The sequence below is a fragment of the Macrotis lagotis genome, chromosome 2 (assembly GCF_037893015.1).
Source record: "Macrotis lagotis isolate mMagLag1 chromosome 2, bilby.v1.9.chrom.fasta, whole genome shotgun sequence".
NCBI classification, from domain to species: domain Eukaryota; kingdom Metazoa; phylum Chordata; class Mammalia; order Peramelemorphia; family Peramelidae; genus Macrotis; species Macrotis lagotis.
The window spans coordinates 289975068-289988252 of NC_133659.1; the positions used below are offsets into that span (position 1 = coordinate 289975068).

Sequence of the window (13185 nt, forward strand, 5' to 3'; positions counted from 1 at the left end):
CCCCAAATTTCATATTGGAAGTGTAATCATAGTGTCAAGCTGTAGGTGGCCAAGAGATTTTGATTGTTCTGTCTTTCATCTCTTCCTTCTCCTCCAGGGCAGCAGAGAAGAAGGTAGTGAAAATTACATCAGAAATACCACAGACTGAGGTACGTGTTAGCCTCTGTTATTCCTTGTTTCTCTTTTTTGGAAAGTAGTTTTTATTTTACATTTCCGTATTCCATTTGTGGTTTCTTTGAGTTTTACAATTTTTCCCCTAATCTTACTTCCCTCCCCCTACCCTCTACAGAAGGCAATTTGCCAGTCTTTACATTGTTTCCATGGTATACCTTGATCCAAATTGAATGTGATGAGATGATATTGTTTTTTCATATCTTCCTATTCTCTCAGTTTCTTTAGTGCATTTCTTGTTTAACTGCATATGGGAAAATATTTGGATTTTTCTGTTGGACAACTAGTTTCTCATTTTCAAGGATTATGGTTTCAATGACAACATAAAATCTGGACAACCATTATGTGATCTTGAGGACAAATGTAGCCCATCTTACATTGGGATGTGATTTGCCTGAGATTTTCTATAAAAAAGATATTGATGTAATAATAATAGCAGCAAATTTTGATCAGTGACTATATTTGTAAAAAAATAAACAAGAGTTGTGCACATGGTTCTGATCTTTTATCTGACTAATGAAATAACTGTTAACCTGATTCAAGATACTAGAGACCAAGAGTTAGTGAACTGACCCAGATATGGTTGGTAACAAAGTGAGTCAATTGACTCTTAAGATGATTCTTTAAAAATAAATTTTTTTTATCTTTTTATGTATATTTATTTTCCTTGATATTCTTCCTCCTTCCAGAGAGCCAAGCCTTATAACAAGAGAAAATAAGCAAAAAAATTAAGCAAAACTAACATGGAAAAAGTCTGACATTATATACAATATTCTCCATCCATAATTCTCCTATCTCTAGAAAGAAGCAGAGGGAAGTTCTTTTTCTTTAGGACTAAACTTGCTTTCCCTTTACATTGTTGTAGTTTGGTATATATATTTTTTCTGGTTCTCCTCACTTTATTTTGTATTGGTCCATGTAATTTTCCTCTTGAATTTTTGTAGTTAGCATTACAGGGCAATAATAATCCATTTTCATGAACTTTACAGTTTATTTAGCTATTACTTCAAAAAATGAACATCTTTGCAGTTAAGATTTAAGATTCTTTAAAAGTTGTTTCTTACTAATAGCTGAATTGAAGTCCTTACCATTCATCACAAGATCTATGATCAAATATCTGAGATCAGACCTCACAATAGTGAGTATACAAAACCTTTTGGGATAACACAGAGCATACTGTTCATTCTTAAAGTTAAAAGTATCCAGCTTGACAGGAAATTTTCCATTCTTAGTTTTGAACCTGAGCCAGTTTTTTTGAATCCTTCACATAGCTTCTATCTTTAACTTTATTCTTTCTTAACTCAATCAAGAAACATTTATTAAGTTGTAGGTGGTGAACAAAAATGAAATCAACATCCTCAAAAGAGTTTTCATTCTATTGGAAGGAGCTTAAATTTAGCATGCATCCCTCCACTCTTGCAATTCACTTTTATTTTCAAGATTCCACTGGTGAATTCATTATAATTTCCATGCTTTTACTTTCTGAAAAGAAATAGAGAGTAGAGTCCTTGCTTGAATGACAGTTTGGTTCCTGAGACTGTCATTGTTATTAATCTTGTTCTTGTAAGGAGTTCTCAGTGTTCTAAAGAGCGTAATAATCTGAACTTCTCTTTCAAAGCCTTGGAACCTCAATGGATTTTCCTTTGCTTTCTTCCCTATCTCTTCTTTCAGAGGATGCAGAAACGAGCTGAGAGATTCAATGTACCTGTGAGTTTGGAGAGTAAGAAAGCTGCCCGGGCAGCTCGGTAAGTATTTTTCTAGTTACTACAGGCATTTATAAACATGGCCAAGTGAATGAGGGGGGGAAATGGTGGCTATATCTTTGGGATATAACCATGTAACCACAAATTGTGGACCATTTTCTTGTTCTTTTTCTAAGCATCTTTGCTTATTTAAACCTATCACCAACAGGTATAGCTTCACTACTCAGTAACCAAGGACCATATTGTTGAATACTAATTCTAATTCTTATAAAGGTTTTCCGTTACCTTACCTCTCTGGTCACTTTTTTTTGTCAGCATGGGAGAAAGAAAAAACCAAATCTCTTTCATGGAGTTGTTAGAATTAGCTAATGATTGCAAAGCTAGAGATCACAAGCAAGAAGTGCCATATGTAAGCCTGACAAGAAGCAAGAGATAGCCTGGAGTGTGAACAACTTCCTAATTCAGCTTTGTTTCTCTTTCTTCAGATTTGGCATTTCTTCAGTTTCAGCAAAAGGTAAGGAAACAGGGGAAAGAATTTTTCTCCAGCCTTTTTTTTTAAAAAGTTTCTCCAGATTATGAGAATATCTGGTTTTGGTTTAGAAGACCTTGAAAAACCATCTCATTTATCTTATCTTCGACTACAATTAAGCCATCCATGACACTAGTTTTAGAAGAGGGAAGTTTGTTTCAAAATTTGCCTCCTCTTTCTGGGGATCTCCAGAGAAGATGATTTTCAAATTTCAAAGAAAATTCATGCAGAATAAAATGAGGAATCAAAGCAAAAGTATCTGCATACAAAACTTTTAAACTTCTGCTCCCCTAATTAGAAATTGTTCCTAATGATTTGGGAGTTACAGTAGACTGTTTTTAAAATTGGCCAAATTGATATTATACCCAAAAAGGCCTCCAAGATAATGAGAATAATCTAGAGGGGGTGTTTGGAAAAAGAAGGAAAAAAACTAACCTGCACTATAAAAACCATAGAGATCTTATTAATCTAAAAATAGCAGATAGAAAACTAAAATGAGAAGAGAGATTCTGCTTAGAATTAAGACAAAGTATTTAGTAAACAAAACATGTGGTAAACATTTTTTTTAATCAGACTCAATAGTATAGGGAATGCTCAGTGAGCAAGCATACTCTATACCAGAATATATCAGCACCTGTTAGGTTGCTTTAGGGTCTTAGAGAGTTACTTGGAATGTTGAGAGGTTAAGTGACCTGCCCTACTTCCAACAACCAGTAGGTGTGAGAGGCTGCCTGAATCTAATCTGTCTGTATACAACACAATATGCTTCCTCTTTCAATGGTAATTCTTGATTACTATCTCTGTATACAAGATAATATGCTGCCTCTTTCATTCAATTTTAAGGGGAAATGAATGCTCCAATATATAATAAAAACAAAATCAAAATAGTTTCAAAACTGATTTGGATAAATTCATAGATGGTAGCTACATGTTGGGATATTGAGGAAGTTCGTATGCTTTAGTTACATTTTTAACATTTGAGTTTTGTGTCAAGAATGATAAATATACTAATGATCCTTTTCAGCATTGTAAGAAATAGATTTTTAGCTAAATCAGGCAATGAGTCTCACCCATTAAAGCTATATTTAACATTCTTTTGTCTAAATTCAATTCTTCTTGCTGCATTTTTTCAATGGTTCCTTTTTTCCCCTTAGTGGGAATAAAGAGTAATTGTCTTTTAATTTACATGTTGGCTATATCCTCTTTGAGGACCAAATATATCAATTTCCAAACAGTAAATTGGATTTCTGTTTTTGCTTCCTTAGGTTTATCATCAGACACCAAGCCTATGGTAAGAACTCTTTTTTGTCTCTAGAAGAATCATATTTTTCCCCTTAGAAATGAATTTTTAAAAATCTCTAGCAATTGATAGACTAAGATTTTATGAAGAGTAAGACCTATGCTCTGGGAATCTACTCAGTTTCTTCCAGCCTTTAAAAAAAAAAATGTGAAAACCATATTTTAACCCTACACATTTATTTTTAGATTAAGAGGCTATTTGGTCTTCTTTATTCTCTGTTGAGCACAGAAAGTCCTTATATCAGAAAAGGTGGGTAGGTTGTAGTAGATTTTGTTTCCTCCATGTTGTCTTCATTTAATTGAGGGTAAAGCGTTAGTTCATCTTTCTATGTCAGTTGACATTCTATTCATTTTCTTTTTCATGCAAAAATTAATGTACCTTCACAGCTAGTGAAGAGCACACTTATATCTTAACTCTCTGTTTCTATAACTTCAAGACTTGTTCATGGTGCTGGTTGATGTCTAACTTAATTCTTACCCCCCAAAATCTGTTTATTAACCTTTCTTGTAGTTGCAGTGATTCATTACAAAGAAAGAAAGAAAAAAATAGCCATTAAAATTCAGGTTGGAAAGAAACAGAAATTGGAATAAAATATCCTGTCGTTCAGTGTGATCATCTGATATTTTTGTAAATAATATAAGCAATGGAAAGCAATTGGAAAGGAGAGAGATTCTCTGGTATTTGACCTTAAGAACTCCTTTTTGGAGATGCTGTTTATTTGGTATGATTGGAGTGGATTGAGTACTTAACTAACCAGAGATTCTTGTGGTGCTGGATTCTTTTTTTTTTCATTTTTTCTCATATACATACATATATATGTAGGTATGTATGTATGTATGTAAATATAGTTTTCAACATTTATTTTTTGTAAAATTTTGAGTTTCACATTTTTCCACCTCCTTGCCTATCCTCCCCCTTTCCCATTATGGTGAGTAATCTGGTAAAGGTTATTATGCATGTACAGTCATGTTAAAAATATTTCCATATTAGTCATGTTGTGAATGAAGAATTAGAACAAAAGGGGAAAAAATGAGGAAAAAATAAAACATTTTAAAATGTGAAAAAAGTATGCTAGGATCTGCATCCAGATTCTTTAGTTTTTTCTCTGGATGTGGATGGCATTTTTCATCACAAGTCTTTTAGAATTGTTTCTGATCATTGATTTGCTGAGAAGAAAACTTGAGTCCATCATAGTTGATCTTCACAAAATGTTGCTGTCAATGTGTACAATGTTCTCCTGGTTGTGCTTGCTTGACTTAGCATCAGTTCATATAAGTCTTTCCAGGTTTTTCTGAATTCTGCCTGTTCGTTCCTTCTTAAAAACCAGTTTAGTAGTATTCCATTATATTCATATATCACAATTTATTCAACCATTCCCCAGTTGATGGGTATCCCCTCAATTTCTAGTTCTTTGCCACACCAGAAGAACAGCTATAGATATTTTTTTTTATGCATGTGGGCCCTTTTTCCTTTTTTATGATCACTTTGGATACAAACCCTAGTAGCTGGATCGAAAGGTGTGCCTGGTTTTATAGCCCTTTGGTTCCGAATTGATGCTAGATTTGTAATACCAGAATCTCTAAGGAAAGGGGAGGTAAAATAAATATTGATAATCTCTGAATTTACCTTTTGAAAAAGAGGGGACTGCATTATTAGTTTCTGCTTTGTCCAAGAGGCGATGGAAACAGTTCTCTATCTCTACTTGGCAAAAATTGTATGTTAGGAGTTAAATCATTTTGAGTTGAAAATGATGAATATTTAAAGTGGGAGGTATATATTTTTCAAGCTGCCATTTTCAGTGTATGTTTGGGAAAATCTGATCTTAAGTCTCATTTAAGATTATTATCTTTGACCATTTTGCAAAAGATAGGGTTGAAACTTTCACAACATTTTCAGAAAAACTTCAGTGATAGTGGGATGAATTGTGCTATTGTTTCCTTTTTAGAATTTGTCAGACAGCACTCTTGGAGACCAGAAATATTGATGGGCTAATATCTACGATGTTGATTTGTGTAGATTTTTGCATTTCACCATGTTCTACTTTTTAGTTTTCTTTAAATTTTGAAAAATACTCACCCATGACCTATGTTTTTATAGGTAAACATGGATAAATTAAAGGAAAGGGCTCAAAGATTTGGTTTGAATGTCTCCTCCGTCTCCAAAAAGGTAAAGTGTTCTGTCCCTAATAATTACTTTTATACTTTTAGAGCAGCATGATGCATAAGAATAGATGCCTTTCTAACAAAATAGCTTCAGTCTATTTCTGGGAAATGTCTTTGAATATCTCCTTTCATTTTTCTTTTGGTTAAGATTCACAAGAATTGTTTTCAGATTTTAGTTTTCATAGCTCCCACATAGTTTTTGTTAGTTGACAGAGTTTACTATTTCTGCCAGGTAAAGTTGGGCCTTCCCCATTAGCTTGCTTTCTCGTTTTCTTTTAAATTGTTAAATAGAACTAAGGAATATTAATTGTTTTAGGTTCCATGAAAAATTACATTGAAGAGATACAGCCATGCTTTTAGGTAAAAGGGACTCAAAAATCAGAATTTGGAACTTCTTGGAACAAAAACATGAAAGCCTCTGTTACATATTCTCTTATTCTTTTTGGGGAGGTGGGGTGGGGTGGAAGAGTTTGCAAGGCAATGTGGGGTTAAATGCCTTGCCCAAGATCATAAAGCTAGTAGGTATCAAGTGTGAGGCCGGATTTGAACTTGGGTCCTCCCTACTCTATTCATTGTATCACTTAGCCATCTCCTCATTCTTTTGATATGTTTAGCATTGCTTAATTTATCATGTAGGATAATTGTTACTTTAGAATAATTGTTTTGTCTAAAAATAATTCTTTCTTGCTTGATAAATTAAATAATTCGATTGTTGGAGTTATGTGTAGGATGACCAGTTTCTCAGGACATAATTGCGGTACTGGAGACTTGGATAAGAATGTAACATCTAGAGCAGGTGGTCTTTTAATCTCTTATTAATCTTCCTCCAAGAATTATTTACTTCCTGGACTTGAGATCATAGTTGGGAAAGAGGTTCACTTTGAACAATTTTTCAGACCAGTTGAACGATATCTTTGGCTCCACTGTCTATCTTAGTATCACACGTGTTAACAGGATGACAAGAGGAAGGATTTGCAAAGTAGCAGTGGATATGTTTTTTTTTTGTATTTTAAAGATTTTATTTATTTTGAGTTTTACAATTTTTCCCCGAATCTTACTCAGTGGATATGATTTTGCTTGAAGGAAAATGCTTAGACTAGTACAGAGATTGAACACTTAAGCTGCACTTGTGTGGCATTTACATTAAGCATAGTTGGGCACATATTCTCGTAACTAAATCTGAGGTTTCCAACATAAATAGGCTGTTGTTAGATCTGTAGCATATTACTAGACTCAGGTACATATTAAACTTTTGATGTTTGATTATAGAAGGGGAAGAATATCAATTATTTTATTTTTCTTGAGGAGCACAAAGAGTAGCAGGTGTGTAATCCGAATGCAGCTTATTTGGATTGGGAAAATTATAAACCAAGAAGACAGGGAGTTTCTGGTGTCATTAATATTTTATTGAACAGACAAGGTTAAAGGGATCAATGGGTAGGAGATCTGAATTCCCTTCTGCTTCTTAACTTTCTGTCATCAAGCATCAAGTTGGTGGAAGTTTGGGGGACCAAAGCTTTATTATTGCTAGATAGAGATAGATGCTCAACAAATACTTTTTTTTTTTTTTTTTAGGTTTTTGCAAATGGGGTTAAGTGGCTTGCCCAAGGCCACATAGCTAGGTAATTATTAAGTGTCTGAGACCAGATTTGAACTCAGGTACTCCTGACTCCAAGGCCGGTGCTTTATCCACTACGCCACCTAGCCACCCCTCAATAAATACTTTAATAGCCTCGCTCTGTCCTTTGTGGGTGGGAATATTGGTTTTTGTGATCTTTTTGGAAAGTTCAAAGCTCAGATATTTGAGAAGTGATTTCTTTCACTGCAATTCATAGTCAGAGAATGAGGCTTTTAAAAGTGACTACAAAGCTACCAAAATTCCTGCCCCTCCATCTAATCATCCAAGTTCTTTAATGAGGAATTGATGCATCTAACACAGTGTCTGAAAGACAGGCACTTAATAAATTCATACTTGGACCTTTGTATTGTAGTTGGGCACAGGCTATGTATTTCCCAGTGTTTTTGTGATTTGTATGGAGATCAAGGTTAATGGTTTGGTAACTCATTGATTAACACTTGAACTCAGAATCCTAGATTTCTACTTACTTATAGAATTGGGTCAAACTTTGCCTTTAAACAACTGCATAGTCATCATTCCTCTGTATGTCTAGGCTAGAGATAATTAAAGTAATGGGACAGCATGAGATCTTTCTGCTTCTCCCTAATATATCCTGATGGTGAATTTATTCCATACCTCCATCCATTACACAGTCCTTGCCTTTTTTCATTCCACTTGAGGACTTAATTCCCTGGCTAATACACACTTCTTAGTGGATTCTATTGAACCAATTGTTAGACTAAGAGGAGCTATTCTTTGTGAGTAAACTTTTAATTGTTGGAATGTGGCCTCATTCCCCAGTGTTTTTGAGTAGAGCATGAACAATGGCAAATTTGAAAAAACCTAAGTACTGTTATTATTCTAAGCCAACTTTCTATGATTGACCTGTCTATATGTCATGTTGTGTATTACAAGGTCATGGAGAAATCTACATTTTTCTACTCCCTTGTCTCTTCTTCTTCCTTTTGTCTCCTCATTTACCCTTAGAGAAAGGTCTGTTTCTAGCCTGGGTCCTTGTGAATGCAACCCTATTGGTTTAGGATAATAGAAAGTGACAGGGCAAAGAATGGTCCTGGCACCTACAGACATTTTTACATGTGGGAGTTGTAAATATTCCCAACTCCTTGGGTTATTTGTGAATGGAATTGATTGCCTTTCTCATATAAAATGCATGATAATTATAGGGCTAAGAGCTAAGGATAAAGATTCTGGAATTGGTCTTCTAATATAGGTCCCCTGACTGGGTTAATTTCCTCCGTCCCTCCCATATAATCCTAAGAAACAGTGATGAGAATTTTCCTCTTTGACTTTGCATAATCATGTTATATAAATTATGATATAGGTAGGAAGAATACTGACTTTGAGAGTCAGGAAGACCAGGATTCAGATCTCATGTCTGATATTTAATAGTTGTGTGACCATTAGCAAATCATTAAATTAAATCTCTGAAGTCTCAAGGATGCATTGTGTCAGTGTGCAGTAATAATGTATGTAACATTCTTTGAGAAGCTTAAAATGCTAATGTTTCAAGTAACATCACCAACTAATTCTCAGTTGTTGTACTCAACTAATGGCTCTTTTTCTTCCTGAGTCTGTTTTCATACTTAGGAAATGACCATTTACAGCACTGACCCTACCATTTTAATACGTAGTCTGGCATTATTGGAGGTTGTCATTTCTGAGAGCAGTGAAAGGTGGGTAGAGGGAATAAGAATGTGGGATATGGCTTAGGTGACATATAAAGTCATAGGACTTTACCTTGGGTGAAAACTAAATCTGGGCTTAGAGTTATAGAGTTACTGAGGGAGCTAAATTGAACTGATTGTGTTGGTTTATTCTTTCAAACACAGGCACACCTTGAAAGGTGAAATTTGATGCTTGAGCTGCTTATAAGAAATCTAGCTCAGCCATTGAAAATCCAAGTTCAGGCAGCTTGGAGGAGGGGATTTGTTGGTTATTTTTCTCCCTGAAGATGATTCCCATTATTATGATCCTCATTTCTTAACTGAGAAATCTGGGGGATCTAACCAGCTACACTAAAAGCTAGCAGACATGGGAGTATTGGCAGGAGGTTTTCCTTGTTTCCTTAATAGTCTGTGACCAGGCATTCTACACTTTGAACCTCATAAATGAGTTTTTGGATAGGATCCTCTAAAAATCAAAATTTAGTTTTCTAAAGTTCAGAGTCTTCCTATCCTCTTGGGTTTGAATATAGATAGATAAGAAATCGACCATTTATATAGACTCACTCTGTCTTTAAAATGATAGTAGCAGTTCACATTTATAAAATACTGGACAGTTCCAAAGTACTTTTACATATGTGCCTATTCTCATGTGATCTTCCAAAATCCTATGATAGGATTGGTTTATTAATACTTCCAGGATCAAATATAAAATCTTCACTGCTGTTCAGAATCCTTTATAAACTGACCTCTTTGCATTCTTCTGTAATCCAGTAACACTGGTCTTCTTGCTTTTCCTCCAAGACACTCAGGCCTACCAACTTCAGGGATACATTTTTGCTGACTCTTCCCTCTTACCTGAAATTTTCTTCTTCATCTTTGTCTTCTGACTTTAAGTTCCAGCTAAAATTTTATCTTCAGGGCAGCTAGGTGGCACAGTGAACAGAGCACCAGCCCTAGATTCAGTTCAAATTCAGTCTCAGACACTTAATAATTACCTAGCTATGTGATCTTGGGCAAATCACTTAACCCATTGCCTTGCAAAAACTAAAAAAACCTAAAATAAAATAAAATTCCATCTTCTATATGAAGCCCTTCTTGATTCCTCTTAATGTTGGTACCTTTCCTCTGAGACTATTCCCCTGTTTATCGTCTGGGTGTATGTGTATCCTCTTTGTATATATATTTGTTTGCTTTGTGTCTCCCTCATGTGTCATCCCCCAACTTGGTGAGAGCAAGGGCTGGTAGGTCTGTGGGGGGGGGGGGAGTTTGGGTCTTTTTGGAATTTTTTGGTTTTGTTTTTGCCTTTATGTATATCCCCAACACTTAGTAAAATACCTGGTTAATAGTAGGCACTTAATAGCTTTTTGACCACTGACTAGGCTCAGAGTTGGGGAAAAAAACCTGGAAATCATCTTTTCCACTCCTTTCCCTCATTTTACAGTTGAGGAAATTGAGACTCAGAGAGCTTAAATGACTTGCCTCAAGTTACATAGTAAGTGTTGGAACTAAGAATTCAATCTAAGTCCTTTGACTACAAATTTAGTGTTGTTTCTACTGCTGTGCTATCTCCCTTAGGCATGATTAATATTTCTATTTTCTAGATGAGAAATTGGACTGAACAAGATATTTGACTCAAGTATATGCTATTACCATTGTAGAAACCCCCTTTTCCTTTTTTTAGTTGTTTTTTTTACAAGACAATGGGGTTAAGTGGCTTGCCCAAGGCCACACAACTAGGCAGTTATTATAGTCATTATGTGTCTGAGATGGAATTTGAACTCAGATCCTCCTGACTCCAGGACCAATGCTCTATCCACTGTGGCCTCCCCTTTTCCATATTTAAATGATACCATTGTAGAGGGGTCCTTTAGTAGATGGGGAATAGAACTAGAGGCTGTGGTGATTAAATGAATCTCTAAGGCAACTTTTAATTATCAGGTTACTGTAGTTTCCATTAGATACTTTGTGAACCAGTAAAGATGCTGCCCCCTATCCTGCTTTATTGGAAAGAGATTACCTCTAAGGTTTAAAGGAATTAAAGGGAAAGCTGACTTTCCCGTAGGGTCATTTCTGAGCACAAGAGGGCACCAGTCCATTATGGCCTGTTGTTGGTGTATTAGGTCTCCATTCAGCCTTACAAGGGCTGGTCATCTCTTCTTTTTTTTAGACTGAGCTTTGTTAGATGTGGGTCATTGGGGCATAGACAAAAATGGGGAATAGCACATACAAAGAGTCAGCAAGGGTTTGTTGAATTAAAAATATTAGGGGTTACCTGTCTTACTCAGGCCAGCACCTCAAAGATTTCACTTGGGACCTTATATTGAATCATAGTTGTAAGATAATTCACAAGTTATCTAGCTTAATGCCCTTATTTTACAATTGAGAAAACTGAGACCCAAAGAGGTTAGGTGATATATCTAAGGTCCCATAGGTCGTAAATGATAGTCTTTTTGTGATGTTAACACTTACCTGACCATGGCCATTTGTACCTATTTTCAATGTAAGCTTCATGTATTGGAACCAGTGCTTAGGGTGTTATTAACAAGGGTCTTGTAAGGCCCTTGTTTAATTTTATTTGAGGAATTATAAAGTAATCTTAAGTTTTTAAGTAAATAAGATAGATTAAAGTTTAAATATGTATAGTTCAGCTTCCTTAACTTCATGCAAAAGGATCCATAAAGACAAAGAGAGTTAAGTTGGAAAATTAACTACTCATTAAGCCTGGAATTCTCTTAAATTAAAAATACTAGGCAACAGTGCTCAGGTTAAATGTCCTCTTTTTTTTTTTTATGAGATATCTGTGAAAGGCAATGGGGGAAAGGGGACTAGATGATCTTTCAAATAATGTCTAGTTCTTAAGATTTTATGGGAGGTATCTCTCCCCCAATATAATCTATCCCCCTTAAATACTTTTGTTTTCTCCTGAAAGAGCTCTTCTTGAAACTTGAGGAAGTTTGGGGGGCAAGAGATTTCTGTAGATGTATAAACTCAGGGAGATGATGTTGTGGGGACATGTTTCTGGACAAAGCTAAGACCTAATGCTAGATGTGTCCAGTGTTTCTCAGTGAGGTTTGGCATCTTGGAAAAAGAAAATCAATCAACACTTGAATTATTCCTAGTCTCTTTTTAATATTAGATAATTTAAAAATAAAAGCTAAGAATTGGTAGAATAGGGACAGGTAGGGAGAAGAATTGGAGATGTTTATCTCATTCTGAACAAATCTTTAAGGAGTGATGGAGCCCCTTAAAGAGGAAACAATAGGGGAAACTCTCTGACCTCAGTTTATCCCGTCATCTGGTTCTTCATTTGTCCCTGCTGAGGAACAGAACTTGTCTTTTGTCCGTAACACAAATACATCTTCACCTCCCTCCCTCCCTCCCTACTCTCCCTCTTTATCCACCCCACCCGCTCCACTCACTCTTTTCTATTATGGTTCCAATCAATGATGTCATTATGTGTGCCATTCAACTGCTGTTGAACCACTTGGCTGTAGGAATTTGGAAGAGCAAAGGGCAGAATGGAATTTTTCTCTCCTGCTTAGGACTCTTGAAAATGTATTCTAATTTTAACTGAGAAATGGGAGTCAGGTTTGTTTTTTTTTCCCCATTGCTCACCCACCTAAGACTTTGGGGGTTCTGTAAACTTTAAGTCTCTGTTGGGGAAAAATAATTAAAAAGAGAGCTTAGAAACATATAATATAATCGGGGCAATGTAAGAGGCAAACAAAAGAACGAATTGGAGAAAGAAGGTGAAAATTTTTTTTCTTTCTTAACCACATAATTGGAGCTCTGTCTATCCAGCTGACCACAAACTGGATACTTGGCAAGTTTCTGATGAGAAATCATGCTTCTTGTTTCCCTTTGGTGCCGTGGTAATAATTGCTAAGACTTTCCTAAACTATTGGAGGAGATCATTAAGATTGTGTGGCCTTGTCCTTAATTTTCTTTTTTCCCCTAACTTGAAATCAAGATCAGAAAATTGTTAGGGAAGAAAGTTCCCCCTCCCCCATACACATA

The 13185-nt window shown here is 35.4% G+C and overlaps 1 protein-coding gene across 1 annotated transcript in view; it reads left to right on the forward strand.

Moving 5' to 3' along the window:
• SARNP (SAP domain containing ribonucleoprotein) overlaps positions 1-13185 on the forward strand; it is a 39068-nt gene that overhangs the window by 11787 nt on the left and 14096 nt on the right. Inside the window, exons 5-9 of the mRNA XM_074226444.1 lie at positions 98-149; positions 1843-1916; positions 2360-2388; positions 3669-3694; positions 5801-5869. Of these exons, the coding sequence (XP_074082545.1) occupies positions 98-149; positions 1843-1916; positions 2360-2388; positions 3669-3694; positions 5801-5869 (250 nt within the window). The remainder of the gene's footprint in view (positions 1-97; positions 150-1842; positions 1917-2359; positions 2389-3668; positions 3695-5800; positions 5870-13185) is intronic.